Raw genomic sequence first — 24,779 nt, 5'->3', positions numbered from 1 at the left:
AGGCGCTTTGAAAGCGTCATTTAGATGGCTCTTAGTGTTGGTGGCGCCACCAACATGGCCAGAGGCTTTGCCTCCCTCTCTCTTCCCACGTTGACCTCTTCGGTTCCGTGTTCGCCTGTATTGGTGGTTACCTTCCCAAGAAGAGCGATTATATGGACTAGAACGTCCAGAAGTATCCCTAAGATTAGGGTTTCGCTCTTGGCGCCTTCTCTTAGGGGCGCGACTATAATTGGATTCCGGAATATGCCCTATTTCCACGGATCTCGAATTATAGTTCTTCACAAGTATGTTGTCATGCTTTTCAGCGACATTCATGGCTCCAATGAGCTCATGAAACCTTGTGATCCGTCCTGCACCAATATCGATTCGATAGTTCTTAGCAACCATCAATGCAGGGACGGGGAAGGTAGAGAGAGTCTTCTCAATCAACATCGCATCTGTGATCTCTTTACCACAGAATTCCATTAAGGATTTAATGCGAAGTGCTTCCGAGTTGTAGTCAATAACTGACTTGAAATCACAGAAGCGGAGGCTATGCCATCTCACTTCTAGGTCAGGAAGCAAGGAGTCACGGACGTTGCCAAATCTTTCTTCGAGTGAGACCCACAGCCTTCTGGGGTCTTCTTCATTCATACACTCGTACTGGAGCGAATCATCCATATGACGAGTCATTAGGATGATGGCTTTCGCCTTATTTGCCTCTAAGGCTGCTCTATTTGCTTCCAAAGCTTGAGCTTGCTCAACAGTTAGCACGTCCTGGCTAGGCTCGAGAATCGTATCCAAGATTCCATCGGCCTTGAGATGCTGGCGAACATCACGAACCCATCTGTGATATTCAGAGCCGGTTGTTCCCAATGGAGCAAAGTCCAATTTGTTCAGGTTATTCATCCTGAAAGAGAACAAGAAAATAGGGTTAGTTTCGGAGCGAAAAAGGCTACCACGAAAAACTATAAAATTTCTGAGCGTAGTCGCTTCCAAGAAATTAGGGATTTTCTGAGCGTAGTCGCTTCCAAGAAAATCCGATTCCAAGAGGGGTTTTTGGATTAGATCGAAACGACGATGTAAGTGGTCGATCGTTTTCTTCTCAACAAACTCTAAGTTTGGAGGACTCTACAAGCTCTAAGCTTGGAGTGAGCACGAACCCCCACAGTTCAGCTTTTGGTCTCCCCTATGAAGAAGAAAGGGGGGTAGAAGAAGGGATGTTGGAAGTCCCCGAGAAAAAGAAGAAGAAATTGAAAAACTTCAAAAAACGGGAACTTTTAGAAAAGTTTACCTTGAAAAATAGCCGGAAAACTTGACCGGAAAAGACGTTGAAGATGGCCGGAAAAAGGTCGCCGGGGATCGCCGGAAAAGTGGCCGGAAATTGGTGGCCGGAGGTGGTGGCCGGAGCTAGGCTGGGCGGTGCAGGGCTTGTGCGGAGGCGTGCGGGGCTGCTGCAGGGCTTGTGCAGGGGCTGTGATGGGGCTGTGCGGAGGATGTGCAGGGCCTGTCGGCAGTGGCTGCGCAGGGGCTCGGCAGGTGTCGGCAGGTGCGTGCGGGGCTGTCGGCAGATGTCGGCAGGTGCGTGCGGGGCTGTCGGCAGGGGCAGGCACTCGTCTCGGCAGGTATCGGCAGATGCGCGCAGGCTCTCGGCAGATGCGAGCAAGCTCTCGGCAGATGCGCGCAGGCTCTCGGCAGCTCCTCGGCAGATACTCGGCAGATGCGCGCAGGCTCTCGGCAGATGCGCGCAGCTTCTCGGCAGGGACTGCAGGGGCCAGGCACAGGAGGCAGAGGCCGGTTCAGTTTTTCCGACGGCCGGTTCAGGTTGATTCCGGCCGGTTCCGGTGGTTCCGCCGCCGGTTCTGGGCTCCTTGGGACTGGGGCTTCGATATGTAGGGTGGTGGTTTCAGGATTTCGAAGGTTACGAAATTAGGGTTTTCAGGGTTAGGGCTTCGTGCTGATAACGTGTTGTAGAGAAACTGAAATTGAGAGGAAATCGCTGTGTATTCTCATTGATAATAGGGGCCTCTTTATATAGAGGATTACAATGCATAGAATCTCAATCATACAAGGAAAGTAATTCTACATTGATTAGGATTCTAGATCCTTCTAATTAAATCTTATTACCACTAGGTCAAGTAACCTAGAGTTTGGGCTAAACACAAATTAGGTTTTCCTTGAACAGAAACATAAATAAAAGAAAATAATTATTTCAAACTCCCCACTCTCACAATTATAACCCTTCACTTTCTTCTAAAAAAAATAAAAAAATTATAACCCTCCACTACTCTCACACCCATGGGGTGTGTTGACATTTTCTAGTCTATATTAAGAAAAAATTACTCTCCATCTAGCTAGCTGTTTAGTTCTCATTTTTCACATCTAATGAGATCAATAAAGTGCATGTCTACCATGGTACGTACCTTAAAGAAAAATCTCTAATAGCTTCAATAGCAAGAAATTGAGATTTCAACATCTGCAGATGCCCGGGGGAGACCCTTGATATCTTTCAGCAAATTGGGAGGTAGATTACTTTTTCCCCTACAAAATCTAAGATTCACCTTTTGCAAGCCTCTTCCATATTTAAGGAAAAATTTTGCAAAAGTTACTGCATTCTCAGGGATCATGTTGCCGAGGTTAATGTCGACCACCTTTAGGTGACTAAGAAAGGGGCTCAAATATTGAGCTCGAGTCTCGCAGTATTGCTTTTCAGTAGAGTTGGCGTAATCCAAGTCGGTCCACTCATCATAATTTTCTTCATAAGAGTCCATAAAAAGATGAATCCTCAGTCTGTGGACTATAGAACTCTTGAATAGGCATGCTATACCTCGGGCCGGGAAATATCTTTTATCGGGATAAATATCCAAGGTCTTAATAAGTTTCATGAATGAGAATGGCAGACCACCGAATTCAAAATAAATTTCTGATAGAATCCGGAGGAAGTCAAAAGTTATTGTAAGTTCTTCAACTTGGGATGAAGACGAAAAAAGATCGATAACACTGTTATTAGAAATCTTCTTCGTTGTAATGTGGGGCCAAAGAAATTCAGACCTTTTGAGCACAGGAAAGCTCTGGATCGAACACTTGTCAGTAATGACATTACCCACCCAAGCAAAGGATTTTAGATTCGGGGCGAAAATGTCAACCTCACTTCCATCGATGCAATTTACAAAACAATACGAGACTCTTACATCCTCTAGTCTCATTCCGGAGATGTCTATACTCTTTAAATCCATTCCGAAAACTCGTATATCTTTTAGGTTCGGACAGCAAATTTTGAGATCATACATTCCTCTGCACATCTCTATCTCCAATTTTTCGAGACAAGGGAAGAAGAACCAGAAAATAAATCCACATCCAAAGCGCTAGTACTATGACTACTATCCAAGAAATCCATACGACTTAGAGACAAAGATTGAAGTGAAAGGAGGTAAGACCAAACAACATAAGAAGAGGGAAACCCTAGCCATGCCTTTGAATTCCCACAGCTACTACTCCTTAGTGATTGGCACTTAAGTTGGCATTGAGGCAAAACATATGTGTTTTCAGTACTCAAGGATATGTCCAGTACTAGTTGCTCAACCCTAGCAAAACAAGCATCGTTTGGATCTTCCCCAACTCTTCGAAATTGACCTAAACTGCCGCTTGGGAAGGGAATTTTGAGGCATGGACACATTATATTATAGTTTTCGTCCTGGCGAGCCAATACTGTGTTTATGATCCTTGCTCTCGTCTGGTGATGAAGAACTTCATTACCAGTAAAAATGTCGTAGAAGTCAAAGATGGGATAGGAAGACCATACATGACTCCATCTTCGAGATAAGACACTGGTTTGCCCGACGGATTTGAAAGGTAGGAACGAGAGTATGAGATGCAACATATCATCTGGGAGATCACTGATTCTGTCAGCTAAGTTAGTACTGTTTCTCTTCTCATGGTGCTTGTTTTCTTCCTCCTCATAAATGCACCGATCTGGGAGGCCGCTGACTCTGTCAACTGAAGCTTTGTCTCGTTGCTCATGGCGCTTGTTTTCTTCTTCCTCCTCGCTCCACCGATCTGAAGCTTCCTTGTAAGTGAAACAGTAAGAAAATATGTTTCCCATGGCAAGGTTTAAAATTAATAGCTAGGTCAAAAATAGAGTAATTGATCGAGCATGACGATGGCTTTGCTATGTTTCTAAGAGGACTCAAAGTCAAGTCCTTGACAAGCACCCGAAGGTTCATTAAATAGGCACACAAATAGGGTTTTCTAACTCCAAAATACCAAGAATACCCAGGACACCAAGAATATAAATCCATAACCCATATAGGGTTTTAAAATCCATAACCCAAAGGATTTACTTTTTAGGCTCTATATCTTTTTTTTTTTCTTTCCTTTTTTATTATTATTTTTATTTGATAAAATCTAATTATTTAATCACTCATGAAAACAATTAATGTATGAGTAGAGTGCAATACACCAACTAATTGAGGGAAATAGTGAGATGAGGGTAATGACCAACCTCATTTCACTAAGGCCCCGTTTGGTTGACAGGAATGTTAAAATAGGAAAATGATTTATTTTCCTTTCCAGACCGATATGGAATGGAATAGGTTTTGGTATTTCTATGTGGATGTTTGGAACATTACTGAATACCACCCCTTACTAGGTAGGAATGGAATTAGAATACCACCCCTTACTAGGTAATTCAATTCAGGCTTTATGAGGGAGTCAATTTCCTGTCAAATCACATTTTTTTATTTCATTTCCAATCTCTAATTACAAACAAACGACACCTCTACATGGAAAATGAAATTAATTCACATTCCATACCATGATTTCCTGCCATCGAAACGAGGCCTATTATGATTCATGAGTCCTGAGGCCTTTTCTCGTCCCAAGCCTAAGACGATTGCCTTGTTGCCTTACCCTTAGATCGGCCCTATCCATGACATATATGCATCCCCTAATGGCTGCCCGTTATTGATAACCCACGAACAAAAATGTCATGTTACCATGCTAGGTCATAATTTGGAAGACAAGAAGCTGACATGCATGTCAACCGTGAAAAATGTCCAAGGGTTTAAGGCCCACGTGAGAAGCACGTGATAAGATAAACCCATTGGCAACGGTCAAGAATGGTGAGGATAAGACTAGGGAGAGAGGAAAGGAAGAACACTTGTCTGTCTCTTCTTGATTGATTCTTGTTCCTCTCTTCTTGTGTTCCGAATAAGAAGAAGAGCTAGCATGGCCGCCGAGTCCGCATTCGTCAGAAATGGCGGGAGAAGCAGCAGCGCCGCCACTGCTGCCTTATTCGGCAGCTCAACGTGGAAACATTCCAAGAGAAAGACCCAGCAGTCTCTACACACTCACTGCGCCCATGACAAGAACAGGTTCTACAAACAATTGGGTATGTTCTCTATCTCCTTCTGTCTATGTTTGTAGCTTTTGTTATGAATTGGGTGGACCCAACTCAAAATTAAGCAATTTTATGCTGAGATAAGGTTGCCTGTATCTCAAAATTCAACTTTGGAAATGGGTATGGCTTAAATGAGGACCCTAAAGCAGGTTGTTAGTTATTGGTTTTGTTTTAGCAAATTAAGCAACTGACCATAATCTAATGATTTTCTCTAGTTTTAAGTTCTACTGTTAATGATTGCATGGAATTCAAAATGATGGTTTTGAGTTTGTTTAGGATTATTTTCATTGAAAAAGAAGATTGAAGATGCTGTTCTCCGAGCTGAGATGTTGGCCCCATTGGCACTGGAGCTTGAAGAAGGAAGACGGAATGAGCAAGAACAACTGATACGCGACTATGACCTCTGGGATGACACTGCTGAGTCCAATGAGGTTCTTGCCAAATTGGCTGATAGTGTTAGAGTGGTTGACGCTCTCAGAGACTTGACATATAAGGTAACACATTATCGAACTTAGTGTATTTGTGGTTATACTATTCTATCAATTGATTTTTCCACCTCACTTTTAAGTTCATTGAGTAGTCTGTATATGGAGGTCCGATCAATTTTAGCAGGATGCATCGTTAGGGATTACAAGTTTAAGCCCTTTGGCTGTGCCGGCAATAGCCATGAGGACCCATTATTTTACTAGTCAAGCGTGCTAGTTGCATATTAATTTTATCTCTCCACCAAAATGTTGAAGTATAAAAGTTGCTCAATCATATTTTTTCTTTCCTCATTTGAAGTTGAGGATTTGACATTCACAATTGCTTATTTATGCAGGCTGAAGAAGCAAAACTTATTACACAGTTAGCAGAGATAGATGCTATCAATTATGGGCTTTTTAGGCAAGCATATGATGCATCTCTGGATATGAGCAAGATTTTGAATAAATATGAGATTTCCAAGCTTCTTAAGGGACCATATGACATGGAGGGAGCATGTCTAATTATAAAAGCTGGTGGCACAGGCTACCCTGAGGTTAGATGATCTTCCATTTGTTTCCATACAAGAGAGAGATACTGCAAAGTCTCAAATTTGAATGCTCTCTAAGGTGCTCTATATGTGAAGTCCTTGTTTTTAACCCACTCTTCACAAAAATGTGCATAATCTAGTACTTTTTTATTTCATGAATGGAGAGGGATAGGATAAATTTTGATTAACCTAAAATCAGTCTAAGGTTTGTGTTGGAACTATAAACAACATGCAAGTCGGCACTTTGAGGGGAATCTGAATGTAGTTTTTATATGATATTACCTCATGTCAGCCTAAGTCTATGAAACTAATGTTTTTCCACATTTTATCTTGACTTATTTATTTTTTAATGTCAAAAAAGATTGTGGATGTGGTCAAGAGCTTGATAAAACTTCATGAATGGACCTTCTCTCTCTCTCTCTCTCTCTCTCATTTTTATCTTTCTGTGACTTGATTTTGTAAATTTTATAATTCAGGTTTGGGTAAAACAACTACTAAGCATGTATACCAAATGGGCCAGAAAGCTAGGTTACAAAGGAAGGGTAGTAGAGAAGCATTCTTCCACGAATGGTGGCATCAAGTCAGCAACTATTGAGTTTGAACATGAGTTTGCTTTTGGTTATCTATCAGGAGAGGCAGGTGTGCACTACATCATAAATTCTAAAACTGGATCTGCTGTGCACGAGGTACAACTTTGTCCTGTTGATATCAATCCAATATTAAAGTTTTCAGAATTGCTTGTATTTTCTTTTCCTAAAAAAAGATGTCACTGGTGACTGAAAAGAAAAAAATGCTATGGAGTATGGACTATGATTTTGTAAGTACAGTGATAACGGGATAGAACTATCTGATCCAAATATGTAACTTGGGAAGAAAAGAAAACAGGTTCTGTGACCACATGTTCTGAATCAAGTTCTGTGTAGTCTATAGTACTTGCCCATGGTCAAGGGTGATTTCCTTCTGGTGTTTTGTATCATACAAAGCAGTCCTCATTGTCAGTTATAATGAGGTTTTCAGACACTCCAGCTCCTAGCTAATATCAATTTATATCACAGAAATTCTATTTTCCATTCCTTTTTTGTTTGTGCAAACTAAGGAGTTTCTTTCTTGTGGTTCATGGCACAAAGGCAAGGAAATTCCTGTTTTCTATTTCCGTGCTTGTTAAATCAAGGGGACTCACTGACTGAAGGCTTTGATTATTAGATTGTTGGCTGGGGCAACAGATAGTAACTTTTGAATTTTGAAATTTATTGGCATAAATTGTTTTGTACTTGGCCTCTGGAAAATATTAGCAACAAATTTTTGTTCAATTTCAAGGCAGTTAAGCTTTTTATGTTATGCAGAATGTAATGCCCTAGTTATTGGGGTCCAGGGTTTCTCCTAATGTGCATTTTTTCTTTTTATATGTGTTTGAATATAGTGCTTACTGCCTAGTAGAGTATAACTGAATAGGGTTTAGGGAAAGAAATATTAGGATGTTCAAGAATGAGTCTAAACCTCCTGTGGTGATCCTTACTGCTATTATCAACCGTTCAACACTATAAGATGCAAGCTGATGTTTTTAAACCCCAAGGCTTCTAGTGCTAATATGAATCTCTTTCTTAAATGGAGACTTTCTAGTAACTAGCTTGGTGTTTTAGTTAGGAGGCACTTTCCTCTTATTTTTGAAGTTTTTTTTTTGCTCCTCTTTTTTTTTTTTTTGGAGTTTCGCTCCTGCTCTTTGTTGTTTTCTGGTGTGCCCTTGCTTATGCTGGGTTCCAGCTCTCTTTTGTATCTCTTTGTTCTTTTAAATTTTAAATAAGTTTGAACTTCCAAAAAAAAATAAAAATGAAGAGGGTTGTAGATTAGCTACAAGAATACTTGAATTTAATCATAACCTGTATATATCAGTCTGTTTAGTGTTTATGTCCAGAACTAGCACTATGTAATTAACATTTTCTTCAAAGATGAAAAGCAGGAAGTTAGACTTATTAAGTAATGTGTTATATAACATATTATATATATTTATGTTGTATATTCACTAGATTTGGTCAATGCGAATCATAAAACTAATGCTCATGTGTTTAGTTTACCTTGGTCATGTCATCGTCTAATTTTTTGTGAAGATCTTCTGATAATATGTTGCCAGTAACCAATAGAAGCTACAATAATGGAATCAACAATTTTACAGTTTTTTACAATACACCTTCATTGACTTCAAGACTAGGTACAAAGTTTAGACAAATCTAATGAATAGAGTAGCAGACATCATCTGTTGGGATAACCTTGATGTCCAGACCTAGAGTCTTACCTTGATGTCCAAACCTAGAGTCTCTTATTGTTCCTAGGTTTGGGTAAGGGAGAGATGCTAAAACTTTATGGAGTTATTTGTTGTTAGGTAACTTTTTCGGTTTTCTGGACAGAGCGTATTGGAAGAGTCTTCTAGAATTAGGGGCAGTAGGGGTGGAAGAACTTGGTCTGTTTTGTGGTCTTCGGTAACTGCAGAATTTAAGGGTTTCTCTTTCAGATATTTTGTTAGGATTTGCTAGCTGTTGAGTTTGTTTGCTATCTGTGGTGGTCTTGGTAGCTTGTTTCTTTTCGTCTTGTTTAGACTTGGGATGTGGATTGCTCATACACTAGTTTGTATTCTTTTTCTTCAAGTTGATGAAACTTTGATCTCTTAAAACAATAAATTGCACTATGCAATGTAGACGTTCGGTGGAGCATTGATCGTTATTATTCTTGCAACATTTTCTTTAAAATCTTGACCATTAGTTTTACAGTTTTCAAATTGAATGTCTTGCAGGCGGCTAGCTCAGCAAGTGTGGATGTTGTTCCTCTATTTCTTGGACGAGCTTATGACATACAAATTGACGAGGAAGATTTAGTTATTGTATTGCCATCAAAGCTTGAAGAAAAGCAGAGCCAAAATGGTCCTTTAGTTTACATTCACCATAAACCCACAGGCATAAGTGTCCAATCATCAGGTGCTTGGTGGTTTTTACCGGAAACCCTTATATATATTCTTACAGTGAAGTAAATAGGATCTAATCATATTTATGGAGGGAATATATAGTAGCATAACAAAAAATTCTGAGTGACAACATTATTGCAGTTTTCCTATTTTTACTTCAAACAAATCCTTTCTAACTCTTGTTTTTAACAATGTTTCTGTAATTAATATAACCTGTTATGTGCAGGTGAGAGGAGCCACTTTGCAAATAAGATGAAAGCCATGAACCGATTGAAAGCCAAGCTTCTCATCCTTGCATTGGAACAAGGAGTTAACAAGCCTAGTGATATTAAGAAAGATGAGATTGTCAATGTGTGGCAAAAGGAGACTCGAAGATACATGTCTCATCCACATAAGTTAGTCAAGGATGTAAAAACGGGTACCCAACTACCTGACCTTATGTCTGTTTTGGATGGAAATCTTGAACCTCTTATTGCTGCTCATATTAACATAAGACAGTAATGTGACATGGTCTAGATTTCTAACTTCTCTTTTTGATGAAACTGCAATTCTATGTTGATTCGAAACATTAGGTAGATTAACTGTTTTTGACATTTAGAACCTCTATGACTAGCAAAGCTGTTCATCAAAATACTAGTGAAAATATTGTATAGGAAGACGGATTCTACTAATGTGCTTCTTGCTGAGGGGTCAGGCCTAAAAAGATGGCCAATTGATGCTTTAAGAGAAGACTGGTACCGCATAAGGAGATCCTGCCTATCGAATCTTTAACCTAATGGGTTTGGTCTAGTGGAAGCATGCTATGCTGCAAGTGGGGCGGACGTTGCAGGGCTTCTCCTGGTAAAGCTGTTGGCCTCCTCTCCTTGTCATTGGACTGGAACAGATAAAGACAAATAAAGACATTTACCTTTCCTTTCCCTCTTTACCCGGCGATTAAGAAATGAAGAATCACTAACACCATCGATGAAATTACCTGGAAAATCAAATAACTACTGTATGAACTTGGTCTTCCTTGCTGTGTATGTAACTACTGTAACCACACACACACAGACAACAGACTTTCAGCGGTCAGTCATCTTTTGAAAGGCAGCACTAACCCCATTTTCCTATCCTACATACTAGTATTGTAAAGTGAACTAATATTGTCTTTTAAGACATAACCATAAAATGTAAAAGTAATAGACAAGAAAAATATGCACATCAAAAGCACAAGAGAATGAGGAAGAACAGATGGGAAAGATTCTAGAACTTTGAAATTAAGGCTCTAATGATCAAATTATATGCGAATTCTTGAAATTCAAAGTCTTTTGGATGAGTGGGTGGTTGTTGAAACTTTGGTCATTCATTTGGTAAAAGAAACGTAATTAAGAAGTAACAAAACCAAGACTTGACTACAGAGTCACATGTGCTCGGAAAACTTGTCATGATGCAGTTTCCATGTTGCTGGATTCAATCATAGCTGGACTAAATTTGCCCGACTAAAATTTTCCATAGAAACAGTTGGGTTATGGATACACAATTCTCTTTTGTGACTTTGATGGTGTACGGTGTACAACTACAGTAAGGTTATGCATAGATTCAGACAGAGACCATTGAACATATGGTTATTGGGGTAATTATTATACATCAACAGTTTTTCTTTAAAAAAAAAAGTAAAAAAAACTACGGATCAAGCAAGAGTTCGTTGGCCATCTCACCTTCAACTTCAACAAACACCATAGGTTAAATTTAGGACACAACACAATAGAGAGCAATGCTATTTACAACCGATGTTTTAAACAATCAACAACAGCTTCACTCTTCAAATTCCTCCTCAAATTGGCCATTTGCACAGATTGCAGGTATTGCATCTAAACAATAACTCACTAACAGGCACCATTCCTGCCAATATATCCAGTTGCTTCAAACTCATCACTCTCCGTCTTGAAAGAAACAATCTAGTGGGTAAAATTCCTCCCATACTGAGTTCCTTGTCAAAGCTTCAGACTTTTATTTTGCAATTCAACAATTTAACAGGAGAGATCCCTCCTTCTTTGGGGAACCTTTCTTCTCTCGAGGCATTTTCTACAGTTGTTAACAACTTAGAAGGAAGCATTCCTGGTTCTTTATGCCAGTTGAGAAAATTAACAATTTTTTCTTTTTCCGCAAATAGGTTGTCTGGTATCATCCCTTCCTGCATGTATAACATGTCTCGTATAATTGAATTCGAGGTATCAGAAAACCAAATTCAAGGAAGTCTACCACCAAACTTGAGCAATGCTTTTCCTAACCTTAAAATCCTTACTGTTTTCCAGAATCAATTTACCGGGGGCATCCCTTGGTCAATTTCCAATGCAACAAATCTTGTGTCGTTTCAATGTCAATCAAACAAACTCACTGGACAGGTGCCAAATATACGAAATCTTCATAACCTTGTGATATTCAGTGTCGCTGATAATAATCTTGGAAGCGATAAAGATGGTGACTTGAGTTTTGTCTCAGAACTGATCAATGCCACACAGCTAACAAATTTGCAGTTCGCCTACAACATGTTTGGAGGCACGTTGCCCAAATCAATATCCAATCTCTCAACCAATCTGCAAATCCTTACAATTGGAGGAAACCAACTACATGGAAGCATCCCGACGGGATTAGGGAATCTTGTTAGCTTGCAATTACTTGTTATGAGAGATAACTCCTTCACAGGTAGCATCCCTACTGACATTGGGAGGCTTTCAACGCTTGGGGAACTGTATCTTAACAACAACGAATTATCGGGTAGCATTCCATCCACTCTAGGAAACTTGACATGGTTAGCGGTACTCCAATTGCAAGAAAATAATTTAGAGGGTAGCATCCCTTCCAGCCTAGGGAATTACCAATGGTTACTAGAATTGGGTCTTTCTGGAAACAATCTGAATGGCACGATACCTCCTCATGTTTCCATCTTTATCAACAATTTTGGGATTGTATAGAAACCAATTCACTGGTTCCCTTCCTATGGAGATTGGAAAATTGAAGAATCTAGGTGTATTGGACATTTCTGACAACTTGTTATCAGGAGAACTTCCCAGTAGTCTAAGTAGTTGTGAGAGCTTAGAATTCCTACACATGCAAGGCAACTTCTTCTTGGGGCATATTCCTTCATCTATGAAGGAATTGAGAGGGATTCGAGATTTGGACCTTTCTCGCAACAATTTGTCAGGAAATATTCCACAGTTTTTCGAGCGTCTTGGAAACTTGGAGAATTTGAACCTATCCTTCAATCAGTTTTGGGGAGCAGTACCGACTGGCGGTGTCTTTAAGAATGGAAGTGCTACTTCAGTTGCTGGAAACACTAGGCTCTGTGGCGGTATTGCTAATCTTCGACTTCCTGTGTGCAAGACTAATGAGTCCAAAGGAGGATGGTTGTCTCGTAGAATGAGACTAATTATCTCTTTAGTCTCTGGGTTCACTCTTTTGGGATTGGCTATGGTGCTGTCTTTTTTCCTTCTTCGTAAGAAAAGGAAAGAATCTGAATTAAACACTTTTGGGAACTCTGTTTTGCAAGTTTCATATGCTACTCTTCTAAAAGCTACTGATGGCTTCTCTTCAGCTAATTTGATTGGTTTGGGTGCTTTTGGGTCTGTCTACAAAGGAATTCTTGCTGAAGATAGTGTTACTGTGGCTGTGAAGGTGTTTAATATGTTACATCGGGGAGCTTCTAAGAGTTTCATCTCCGAATGTGAGGCATTGAGAAACATCAGACATCGAAATCTGGTTAAGATTCTAACTGCATGCTCAAGTATTGATTTCAGTGGCAATGATTTTAAGGCTCTTGTTTATGAGTTCATGGACGGTGGGAGCTTAGAGGAGTGGTTGCATCCTTCCTCTGGAAATGAAGAGGTGACAGAAGCACCCAAACTTTTAAGTCTTGTTCAGAGGCTCGACATTGCCATTGATGTTGCTTCTGCATTGGATTATCTTCACAACCACTGTGAAACACCGATAGTTCACTGTGATCTCAAGCCAAGTAACGTTCTTTTGGACAAAGAGTTGACTGCACATGTTTCTGACTTTGGGCTGGCAAGGTTTCTCTCAGAACCGACCAATAATGTTTCTATAAATCAATCAAGCTCCATCGGAATCAGAGGATCGGTTGGTTATGCCGCTCCAGGTAGCTTCCTCATATTCTTCACATCCATCTCTCTCATTTACCATTTCACGAGTGATATTTTATTTTAAGTACAATTGAAGTGACAAATGACTATCACAATGTTTAAACTGTAGAGTATGGTATGGGAAGTGAAGTGTCGACATATGGGGATGTCTACAGCTTTGGTATTCTCTTGTTTGAAATGTTTACAGGGAAGAGACCCACTGACCACATGTTCAGTGATGGCTTGAATCTTCATAATTATGTGAAGACTACTCTCCCTGAACGTGTTTCACAGATTTCAGAATCACTAGTTCTTCAAGAAGGCACCGCCAATGTCACAGAAGCTCGCAGCCAATTGAGTGTTACAGCACAGAAAATTGAGGAGTGCTTGACTTTGATATTTGGAATTGGAATTGCCTGTTCTGCCGAATCCTCAACAAACCGAAAGGATATCAGTGATGCTGCCACCGAATTGCACTCAATTAGGGGTAATCTTCTTGGCTAGAACCTTCTAAAATACTACTGATATGTGAAGGCTTTTATATGTACTGTATGCTTGTTGTATTTTATATGTACACAATTAGGGGTATATATGCTGTCTAATTGCTGTTTGAGGCCTTGAGCCCATGTAATGAAAAGATTTAAAGAGAGTAACATCTTATATAAATCTATTATATATCCCAAGTCTGAAACTCATGATCCCACTAGGATCAGTGAAGAGGGGAATCAACTTCGAACTGTCAGTTTGATCAATTTTAGTGCATCAACCCAGCTTGCAGCAAACTGAAGTTTGAAGAGTTCATACTTGATCCCAATTTTGGTTTAATTTTTAGATCTAATCCCCATGCATATATCTGAAATAATTTTTTTTTTTTTTAGAACAGACAACTTTTTATCAAACGATTTCAAGCATCTTCTTTCAAAATTGTCTCCCTAGTAGAATTAATTATGTGAAAAAGTGTAATTGAGCAATTTGTCATAATTGGTTAACTAGAAGACATTAAAATACATCAAATTGATTTGCTTGTCATATCTTAACTTCCTGGAAATGAGAACACACCATGTGATGTTGTACGAGATGTTTGAAAAAATCAACGTTAGATTATGAACTTTGTCTTGGCGTGTAATTACTGAAATGCAAATGGGAAAATACAATTACAGAATAAAATCAATATATATGATTGAACAAAATAGAGGAAAACAGAGAAGACCAGAGACCTTAGAACAGAATCAATATTGGTTCTGCTTACTGGCCTTGGACCTTGGTGCTTGATTATTGTAACTAAAACAGTGGTGCTGGCAAAACATATTACTATTAGTACTAGTCCTTTACTGGAAGTTTCTTATTGAAGAAGATGCAGTATTTAACAAAACTAATCAACTTTTACTGCATTTTGTTTTCCTTCAAGTTTTACAATAATATAAAGAAAATCAATAGGGTAAGAACAGAGACGTTAGAACAAAATTAACATAGTCTCTGCCACACACAAAGTTGCACTGCTAGTATTAGTTTGAAGCAAGTCAGCTTTTAAAAGAAATTTTTTTTTTCCTAGATGATAGGCTTCATAAGGTAATGTTTCATTCATTTAGGTTGGAATAGGTAATATGACAACTAGCTCCAATTCCATCAGAACCAGTATATATCTGTTCTAGCAAATGTGGAATATGATTCAGGACATAGTTTTCTGGTCCAAATGCTAACAGGCTTCTAAGAGTTACTATCACTTATTTATTAGGCCAATTGAAAATATTAACATGTATTTATATCGATAGGCTTAATTTGTTGTCTTGCACTATCCTCCCCTATATCTATAACTTTTCTGCACTCTCGTTAATTAACCTTCATATTGCACCAAAACAAACCAGGGAATGCAACTGGGAATGCAACTAGTCTAGTGTCATAGCTGAGATTATTCTGAGAACAAACTGGGAATGCAACTAGTCTAGTGTCATTTTCGCCAAAAAAATGAAAGATCGAAAAAACCTACAAGTCTAGTATCATGTACTGTGGAATTGAATAATTTAGATAATTGCTCATTTTGCAATAATAATTTAGATATTTTCCTTTTTGCTCTTAATTTCCTGAAAATTCCATCACCATACATGAAATTAGATTGCTGTCTGACTATTGTAACCACACAATGCAACTAACAACATACAAAAGAAACCACCAGACAATCAATACATGAAATAGATCGATGTATATGTAAACATAAAACAGGGTAAACAGAAAAGGCAGGAGAGTTGGAGGTCTCTGATTCGAACCCCAGTTTGTGATAAACATCCTTTGGGGAGGGGCCATACCCGAGTTGCTCCCGGCCCTGGAGTAGTAGCTCATTCAGCCACTATTCTATCTATGTCTGCCTATCGAATCTTTTTTTCGGATTATGTGCCATTGTTTGGCTTATTTACACAATCATCTGTGACATCCACCACTCTCTAGGAATTTTCTTGGAAGCACATATTTAGAATGGCAAATTTTGTTGCGGATTCTGTTGCTTCTCTAAACCAATTCTAACTTTGGGATAATACAAGGAACCAACTTTGGGATAATACAGTTCCTTTGACACTTCCCTTGGAGATTTTTTTTCTTCTTCAGAGAATACATCAAATTTAATTAAAAAATAATATAAAATTGGAGTACAATCATTTTGAATCACCTCATAAGACCAGGCAACCAAGAATAATTTGAAACTTAAACTATTGCAAATTGACCCAAAATGTATGCTAAAGAATTGCAGTCACTCACATGTTGGACTCAAACTACTTTTTTTTTTTTTTTTGAAAGGGCCGGTGCGGCTGCCCTCAAACCTTGATTAGTGAAACAACGGAATACATGGGGGGGACATGAAACCTAAACCCCAGATAACAAATTACATCAAGAGAACTTCCTGAGATAGTAACAGGAGCCTCGACTACAAACATGTATCCAAATAAGCACCAACTAGCAAAGAGCGCTCTGGCGTCTCTATTTGCTTTGACATAAGTCACACAGCGGTGACACAACGGAAAGATAACTTGATCTGCAACTCGATTACAGTTTAGCATAATTTCCATACGTACAGCTTTCCCTTCATGTTGCCACTGGACAAAACATCCAGCAACACTAAGTTTCACCCTGCCACTAGGCGGTAGCGACCATTTGACCAAGCAAGGAACTCGCTGCCAACCTAGAGCAGACACATTACTGCTACTAAAAAGATGCGACCATTTGCCAATGCAAGGAACTCGCCACCAATTTAGAGCAGACCAGGCACATAGAGTGCACTTACCGGGACCAAGCCCACAACCTCCTACCTGCACTCGATAGGGACTTATTGAAAATAAAAAGCAATACAATAAAGCATAAATGTAACACTGGACCGGGGCCGAATACCAGATAGCCCAGGTCCAGGCCCAACTAACAAACACAACGAAAAACAAAGAACTAGGCCGTCTCCGGTCCAAACAGCAAGGCCCTAAAACCGAGGCCCGGTCCAACCACCCCTTCCCCAACGGAAACAGCGCCGCATCCCACCAAGCTTTCTGTCGAAGCGCTCCGCTGTCACGATGCCGTCGCCAAGCACCGCCCCGGGCCAACACAAGCCGTGACGCCCAAATCTGCCGCCGGCAACTCGCACCCCACCACGCACCACCACGCTGCGTCGCCGCATCCTTACGCCGCCGTCGCAGACAAACCCACCACCCTGCAGCCGACCTCAACCAGAACGATCTCATCCTCCACAGCATAGATCTCTGGAAAGCACCCTCGCGTCGCTGCTCCACAACCTCCGTCGACCTCAAACCGAGAAAGCCCGATCGAGATCTGACTTCCCCACCCGAGATCAAAGAACCACCTCCCTTCCCGGGACCATGCCTCAGCCTTGAAGGCCCGCCGCAACTCACCATAAACATCCCCTCCCGGGCCGGAACGCAGCGGCAGAAACGCCGACCACGTTCGGCCGGGAGAGAATCACACTGTCGAAGGTTTCTCTTTTTCTTCGCGCGTGGGGCGCGTTCCTCACTCTCTCTTTGGGTTAGTTTTTTTAAGCTTGGTGGACTCAAACTACTTATCTCATCCATTAATCATCCTGCACCGACGTCCTCTTGTTATCATATACCGAGAGCATCACTTCAAGATTAGTGATACTAAGGTTTCAACAGAAGTATAACCCCTGCAGCAAAGAGAGGCTCTCACTGCTCTTGGCTACCATAATCCATTGAAACTGTTACTTGCCCCCAAAAAATGCCCCCCATCATCTCTTACCACACCGCCCACATCATACTTTCCGGCCTTTTTTGCAAAGAGCTCCGTCAACATGCAATTTTGCAAAACCATTAGCTGAAGGAGACCACATCATGCATCTCGTGCTTGGTCAAAGAAACATTTTTACTTAGATGAATACCTCCTCAGGGTTCTGAGTAAAAACCTCCATGCAGACGCAGATTATGTAATCTCCATATCCACCATGCTGTAAAGCTAAACAATTATCCCTTCCTCTTTCCACACTGACTTCCTGCTTTACACTTCCACAACCACAATGGTTTCACTGCCACTCCCACAGAAACCACAATTTGCATGGGAAATAATGTGATTACGGTGAAGATTAGATGCATACGGTAGATAATTACAGCATGGACTTGCCCAGATTGGAGTACATTGAATTGCAGTAGATTACAAAATGTTAATGATATCATGCATTTGGTACAAAAGTGGAATACCGATATCATGCATTTGGTACAAAAGTGGAATACCAAGTTGGAATAAAAAAATATGACTTTTGACTGCAAATACCAACAAAAACTGATAATACTGATATTGGAGAAACCCAGCAATCAGATATTGGTAAATACCAGTCACTAGATCTAACATTGTTATAGGCCCTCGACAATCAGAGATTTAACAAAGCTTTCATGCAATAATTTTCACCAAATAAGCTTAGCCTAATCTAGATATATATAATAATAATACTATTAATAATAGTGTCAATTCATGACATTATCTCCTTCAAATTCATACAGAAGTGAAAATATCCGAGATACATTCACATATTTTTGATTCCCAGTGTTTAATATGCCAACAATATGTTTTACCGTAACAGATCATTTTGAAACTTGCAAATAGGTAGTTATATAGTGTCATACACATTGTAGATGCAGAATGGAAACTTCTTTGCCAAAACCAAAAAATGAATGGCATTATACAAGATACAATCAGAGAAAATACCTCATACTATAGGACTAGGTAACTCTGTGATGTACAAACTAATCTGTTGCTGATGCCCGAAATGGTGTTTAACATGCTAACTGTTCTTTGTTCAGAGAACATACAAAATAAGTTGTTACCCATCTATCTGCACCTAAATTTTCAGCACCTCATCCTGTGGCCTGCTCAAACCTGTTGAGGCACTCCCAGACTCTGGACTCCCTGTTGAAGACAAAAATGCTCCCAAAGCCTCTAGAAAGAACCTCTTATTAGGGACAATACCATCTTTGTCCATGGACTTTAGCAATTTGTCTAGAAGCTCCTTCATGTTAGCTTTAGTGTAAGCCTTGTACAGAAGTTTATACGTAGATACATTTGGGCGTATCCCAATACTATTTGCACTCAGCAAAAGCTTATCTGCTTCCATGGGCAAACCATTCCTGCAGTATACATCAAGCATCACATTAAACGTTGACACCTTCATCTCCTGTCCAGATTCAGCCACCCCATCAAATATCTCCCTAGCTTTTGAAACAGAGTCACAGTAGCCGTACATCATGATAAGACTCTCATATGTAATGAAGCTAGGAGAGTATTTCATGTCAATCATCTTCTTAAACACAGATTCCGCTTGCTCTTTAAGCCTCGCCTTCCCATAATTTATGATCATTGAATTAAATGTAGGGAGAGTTGGTCTCTCCTTGGAATGGAGTAAGCTCTTAAATACCTGTTCCATCTTGTCAAATTGCTGCTTCTTCCCGTATGAATCAATCAACAGGTTGAAGGTGATGGTATCGGGCTTGCATTGATTACTTTTCATGCGAGAAAGCACAGATTCCATATCTCTGATCATCCCATTTTTCCCATACGCATCCATTACACCATTGTACGTATAGATATCAGGGGAAGCTATGCTCTCATCAAGATCTTTAAACAAAGAACTGACTTTTTCTACATTTCGACTCTGCGCAAAAGCTCTCAAGAGAATATTGTACGTGACAATATTCGGCTGACACCTTTCCATTCCCTTCATCTTGTTAAAGTACACGAGCGCTTTCTCCAACGCCTTCCCTTTGTCCTTGCTGTTAAGGTGGGCCGAGATGAGTGCATTATAAACAGAAGTATCAGGGCGGCACCCACTATTCCGCATCTCAGAGAACAACCACATAGCCATCCGTGTTTGTCCCTTCTTTCCCATAACCGAGATCAGTTTTGAATAAACACCATTATCCGCAACATACCAGCGCTGTTTTTGCATCCATCTGAACACCTGATTGCGGGTTAGGTAAGTGAAGCTACATTCCAATCCTTATCATAATTGCTGCTACAAAATGCTTACATTGTACATAACATGCCATACTTCAAATTAACCGCATATTTCAACTATAATTGAAAAGCCCAGTTGCAGAGAAAAACATTGAGCAGTTTCGAAGAAGAAGAAGAATTGAAGTACCTCTAGGCACTGAAGCCATTTGTCAGACTTGCCGAGCTCTTCAAAGAGAAGAAAGCAGTGCTCGGTCCTGACAATCTTAACGTACTTGTTGAGAGACTTCACCAGGGGCTCCTTGTCGCTGAAGCTTCGGATGAGCATACGAACCGTCTCATGGGCCTCCGAGTTGTCGGACTTCCGGGTGCCGGGTTTTCTTCTGAAGCGGGTCGAAATGCAGGAGACCCGAAGAGGCTGCTTCTGAAGCGGAAGGCATGGGTGGTGAGTCGAGTTGTTGGGAAATGGGGGGAAAGTGGAGGAGTGGAGAGAGTTGGGTAAGAGATTTAGGGGCATTATAATTGTTATGGGTTTGAGTTAGATTGAGAGGAGGAGGAGGAGCATGTTGTGATTCGGGTGGGTTGGGTTTATGCTCTCAAATGCCGTCAATGGAGTCCTTGGGTTGGGAAACAAGATGAGAGGAATAATAAACACGGAGACAGATGGACCATATCTACACTTTAACCACCCAGTTTTACCTTTTATTTTATTTTGTTTTGTTTTATTAAATCAACCATTGTAATTTAGGGTTCGTTCGGGATTGGTTGGCTTTTAAAAAAAAAAAATCAGTTTTTATCTGAAATTTTATATTTTATTGTGTTTGGTAAATAAATAAAAAGAAATTTTAATTTAAAATTATTAGTCACTAGCAGCAGTAGAAGCTGCTTTAATTCACAGCTAATTATTCTCACAACACAGCAGCAACAGTTTTTTTTTTTTTTTCTTTTTAAATCACAGCAATCTCAAACTAACTTTATACCCTCAATTGGCGGTTCTGGCATCATTGACTCAAGCTAAAAGCAATTCTCACTATGAGAGGTAACATCTTATGCTCCGATATCTCCATTTTTGGAGGGACTGATATATCATAAGGGGAAAAATATTATCTTCCACCGTTTTTGCGAAATTTCTCCGATATCATCAAATATTCTTTATATATAAGATATTTCGGATATATCTCGATAAAATGAAAAAAAAAAATCTGTAAAATCTAATGGAAAAAAAAAACAAAAAATAGAAAAAAAAAAAACCTAGTTATTAATAAATAAACATATATTATGGAATATATGGAGCTTATGTGGGGGTGTAAAATTTTAACAATGGTTTCTATTGAGGATATGGCTTAATAAAGAGGCAAATTAACGTGTTTGGGAAAAATATCTCGAAGTAAAAACTCTAAAGACAGATTTGGGTGAAGCGAAATCCGCTCAAGCGAATCTGGTGAGGAGAAATTCTCTCAAAGCATATCTAGGTGAGAAGTAATTCCCTAAATGCAAATCTGTGTGATGAGATATCTCCTCAAGACGAATATGGGTGAGAAGAAATCTCAAAGCGAATATGTCTCCTCAAAGCGAATCTAGGTGAGAAGTATTTCCTTTGATGGAAATCCGAGTGAGGAGTGGAATCCGGGTGAGGAGAAATTCCCTCGAGACGAATCTGGCTAATTAAGGAGAATTCATGATGGAGCAATTTTAGCAAAAAATAAATAAAATAAAACTTGATGGAGTCATGTTACAAAAAGTAACTCACTCACTTCATCTTTCTCAATTATATTGGATCGGCCTCAATTATATGAAAGTTTTAGACGAGGAGAACAGACTATTGAGTTATGATCCGCACAAGAGTGTAAAAAAATAAGATGCAATCATATGAATCATCTGAAGCAGTTGTTAAAAACCCTGGAGATAATTCAGATAGTGATGATGCGTTGGGTGGTACAGCAACTCCAGATAGTTTTGATGATGATGAAGATGATGGAAGCGGAACAGATGGTGGAGGTGAAAATGATATGAACATGGACAATCTTCTATGGATGATGGATTGAACCAATTTACATGTGAAAGTATTTTTGATCATGCCACCTAAGACGAAGACCACGGAGCTAGAACAGCTGATCATGGTGCTCAAGAGAAGATTGTTTATGGGAGGAGAATTAGAGGTGCAACTGATGATCAAAGTACCCCATCTGATGTTTCTTCAGTTGTCTTAAGTTTTGACTCTATCAGTTTAGGCACAGAACGCAATGGAACCTCAAATGAATCTCATGAAGTCAGCAATCAATATGCATGGTTATAAAGTTTATGGATATAATTAATATGGAGAAGTATATGATTAGTCATCCAGTTGGATTTATCCTTATTAGCCTGTTATAGGGGAAACAGTCTCCTTTAACATATTTAAGGTCTTGACTCTATCAGTTTAGGCACATAACGCAGTGGAACCTCAAATGAATCTCATGAAGTCAGCAATCAATATGGTTATAAAGCTTATGGATATAATTAATATGGAGAAGTATATGATTAGTCATCCAATTGGATTCATCCTTATTAGCTCGTTACAGGGGAAACAGTCTCCTTTAACATATTTAAGGTCCTTGGAATTCTCAAGTTGAGTAAAATCACAACGAAGCACACAACAATAATTTCTGAACAAAACAACAATTTCTGAACAAAACAACACTGTTGAAACTTGAAATGTGCATAATTGTCTTCAAAAAAAAGAAAAAGAAATGGTGCATAAATTCATGATGGGCTAATATAGCAGTTTAACATCTCACGTCATCAATAAGATTGATTTCTTCACCGTTATCCAGCAAGTCATAGAATTAGTGCCTTCACTTTCCTCTAGTCATTCCAGTGATGCATTAAAGCAAGCGCAGTGATGCTACAGATCTCATTGACAACACTTGGTCCATCAGCATCAGCAATCTAGTAACCAGCCTTCCTGCAATTGGGAAAAGTTTCATTAATTACATGATTAGAAGCAAGTATCAGGCCTATCAATTAAATCCAAAACATAACGCAGACAATCTATGGAATATTGAAACAAGGTGATGAAAAACAGCTCCTTTTCTTTTTAGAGGAACGTAACGTACTGGTTTGGATCTGTTGCCGAAAAATTGATGACAGTTCATGTCAGTGACTATAAAAGAACATTCATACATGACAAAGCATAGGTTATACATACAAACACATACGTACACATTCGGAATGATACGTTTATCACCCAAAAAAAAGAAAAAAAATTCTTAACCGTATACAAAATTCAGAATGGTGAAGAATTTGAAGAACTAACCCAATTAAAGACTTCGGCCTCTCCTGAGTCCTGATGGCCCTTCTTCTCTAGAGCTAGTTGCCAACTTGCTGTCAGAGTCACTTAATTCGAGTTCATCAACATAGTCGTCACTTGAATAGAGTTCATCATCAAGTTAGTTCTCTGTTTTGAATACAGGAAAAATTTATCAACCAGCACCAATAGTTCAATAACAATGAAAAAAGTACTGCATAATCAATTCTACACTATCCAGCAGTCAACTCAAGTCCTAATTGAGAAAATACCATAATCGATATATATAAAACTAAAAATTAAATCTCCACAATGAAAAGAAAGAGACCTGCTTCGAGTCTATCCGTGAAGTTTTGTGCATGGCATAATTTCATACACTCTTCATTTGGTGGCATCACCAGGTAAATTCCGCAGTTTATTTTCAAGGGAACATGGTTACGTGAGATTCTTGTTTCATAAATAGTAACTCGACATTCAAAAGGTGGCAGCGGACGCCTATAACCAGACGAACGCGTAGAAGACATCCTATTGAACGGAATATAGTGCAGCCATATACGAGCCCCACCAGTATAGTAGGCTCCGTTCAATTCGGAAGGAGTACCAAATTCACTCCACATTATTTCTTCATTGATACGAATTTTGAAATCCCAATATATAAATTCGTTGCAAGCAACACATAGAGCCAATCCTGTGTTCTGCCATGTGAAATTACCAAGGACTTGAATATGAAATTCAAACGGTCGGGACCCTTTGAAATCCTCTTGACAGGGGAACCACTTTAGAAATTCAGGACTTCCTGGAAATAGAACACTGAATGGAGACTTTTGAGAAGAGAGTAAAAGAGAGAAAAGATCAGCCTTCACATGATGATTATTATCATTCACTAACAAACCTCTCTTCTCTGCCTCCTGAACCAGATTGTGACACAGTCTCCAGCAATTGGTCAAATCCAGCAACTCAAACATTTGCAATTTTTGATGTTTCAAAATGTTTGATAACCTTTGGGCCCCATCTATAAAAAAAAAAGTTAAAAAGTTCGATAACTTTGAAATTTTTTCCAATGATACGCAACCTCCCACATCTAGCAGTTTCAAACATGGTGGAAGCTCCGAAACTTCTTGAAGCCTCTTGCACCCTTTCAAGAAAAGCTCGTCCAACTTGATAAATTTGGCAAGGCAAGCGGGAAGACTAACAAAATTGCTTTCTGAAAGATCAAGCTTTCTTAAGGTGAAGACACAACCAACTGTCATAAGGAAACCGGAGTCTGAAATTTTGCATCCTGCCGCATCGAAGTAAAGTAGTGAAGGAAACACTAAATCATCATCATCATCATCATCATCATCATAATAATAATAATCATTGTTTGAGCCTAAAAGTAATTTTGGCAATATCCTTCAGTGGATCTAGCACAGCGGGCCGATACCTGCGGCCCAAAAATAAACATACTTGGTTTTGGGTTACAACTCCGCCTATTCCGGAATCCATGAGGAGAGCGAAGTCCTATTGGAATCAAGTAATAGAGATTGACCAGGAAACTCCAGTCAATAATCCTTCTACGACAAGGAGCGGTCGAAACCCTAGGTATA

The 24,779-nt window shown here is 39.5% G+C and overlaps 7 protein-coding genes across 7 annotated transcripts; 3 read left to right on the top strand and 4 right to left on the bottom strand.

Moving 5' to 3' along the window:
- Positions 1-2,426: 2,426 nt before the first annotated feature.
- LOC133711507 (putative F-box/FBD/LRR-repeat protein At4g03220) lies at positions 2,427-3,281 on the bottom strand. Its single transcript, XM_062137617.1, has one exon. The coding sequence runs from the start codon at positions 3,279-3,281 to the stop codon at positions 2,427-2,429; it is 855 nt and encodes a 284-aa protein (XP_061993601.1).
- Positions 3,282-3,283: 2 nt separating this feature from the next.
- On the bottom strand, positions 3,284-4,081 carry LOC133711506 (putative F-box/FBD/LRR-repeat protein At4g03220). The gene has a single exon (XM_062137615.1). The coding sequence runs from the start codon at positions 4,079-4,081 to the stop codon at positions 3,284-3,286; it is 798 nt and encodes a 265-aa protein (XP_061993599.1).
- A 1,032-nt stretch (positions 4,082-5,113) lies between these two features.
- Positions 5,114-9,890, top strand: LOC133710241 (peptide chain release factor PrfB3, chloroplastic). Its single transcript, XM_062136262.1, has 6 exons — positions 5,114-5,368; positions 5,654-5,871; positions 6,198-6,395; positions 6,866-7,075; positions 9,175-9,355; positions 9,569-9,890. Exons 1-6 carry the CDS (start codon positions 5,206-5,208, stop codon positions 9,841-9,843), a joined length of 1,245 nt encoding a protein of 414 aa, XP_061992246.1. The 5' UTR covers positions 5,114-5,205; the 3' UTR covers positions 9,844-9,890.
- Positions 9,891-11,209: 1,319 nt separating this feature from the next.
- On the top strand, positions 11,210-13,964 carry LOC133711504 (probable LRR receptor-like serine/threonine-protein kinase At3g47570). Its single transcript, XM_062137613.1, has 3 exons — positions 11,210-11,286; positions 12,663-13,477; positions 13,591-13,964. The coding sequence occupies exons 2-3, from the start codon at positions 12,742-12,744 to the stop codon at positions 13,962-13,964; spliced, it is 1,110 nt and encodes a 369-aa protein (XP_061993597.1). The 5' UTR covers positions 11,210-11,286; positions 12,663-12,741.
- Positions 11,529-12,296, top strand: LOC133711505 (putative receptor-like protein kinase At3g47110). The gene has a single exon (XM_062137614.1). It carries the CDS (start codon positions 11,529-11,531, stop codon positions 12,294-12,296), a length of 768 nt encoding a protein of 255 aa, XP_061993598.1.
- Positions 13,965-18,593: 4,629 nt separating the features above from the next.
- Positions 18,594-20,546, bottom strand: LOC133709623 (pentatricopeptide repeat-containing protein At4g39620, chloroplastic). The gene is made up of 2 exons (XM_062135421.1): positions 20,098-20,546; positions 18,594-19,914 (listed from the first exon to the last, which is right to left on the bottom strand). The coding sequence occupies exons 1-2, from the start codon at positions 20,422-20,424 to the stop codon at positions 18,799-18,801; spliced, it is 1,443 nt and encodes a 480-aa protein (XP_061991405.1). The 5' UTR covers positions 20,425-20,546; the 3' UTR covers positions 18,594-18,798.
- Positions 20,547-22,582: 2,036 nt separating this feature from the next.
- Positions 22,583-24,526, bottom strand: LOC133708217 (disease resistance-like protein CSA1). The gene is made up of 3 exons (XM_062133679.1): positions 23,522-24,526; positions 23,203-23,343; positions 22,583-22,851 (listed from the first exon to the last, which is right to left on the bottom strand). The coding sequence occupies exons 1-2, from the start codon at positions 24,441-24,443 to the stop codon at positions 23,336-23,338; spliced, it is 930 nt and encodes a 309-aa protein (XP_061989663.1). The 5' UTR covers positions 24,444-24,526; the 3' UTR covers positions 22,583-22,851; positions 23,203-23,335.
- Between the last annotated feature and the right edge of the window lie 253 nt (positions 24,527-24,779).

This window comes from Rosa rugosa, chromosome 5 (genome assembly GCF_958449725.1).
Source record: "Rosa rugosa chromosome 5, drRosRugo1.1, whole genome shotgun sequence".
Classification (NCBI taxonomy): domain Eukaryota; kingdom Viridiplantae; phylum Streptophyta; class Magnoliopsida; order Rosales; family Rosaceae; genus Rosa; species Rosa rugosa.
Note: the sequence above shows the minus strand (reverse complement) of the source record. Positions and strands in the feature narration are given on the sequence as shown.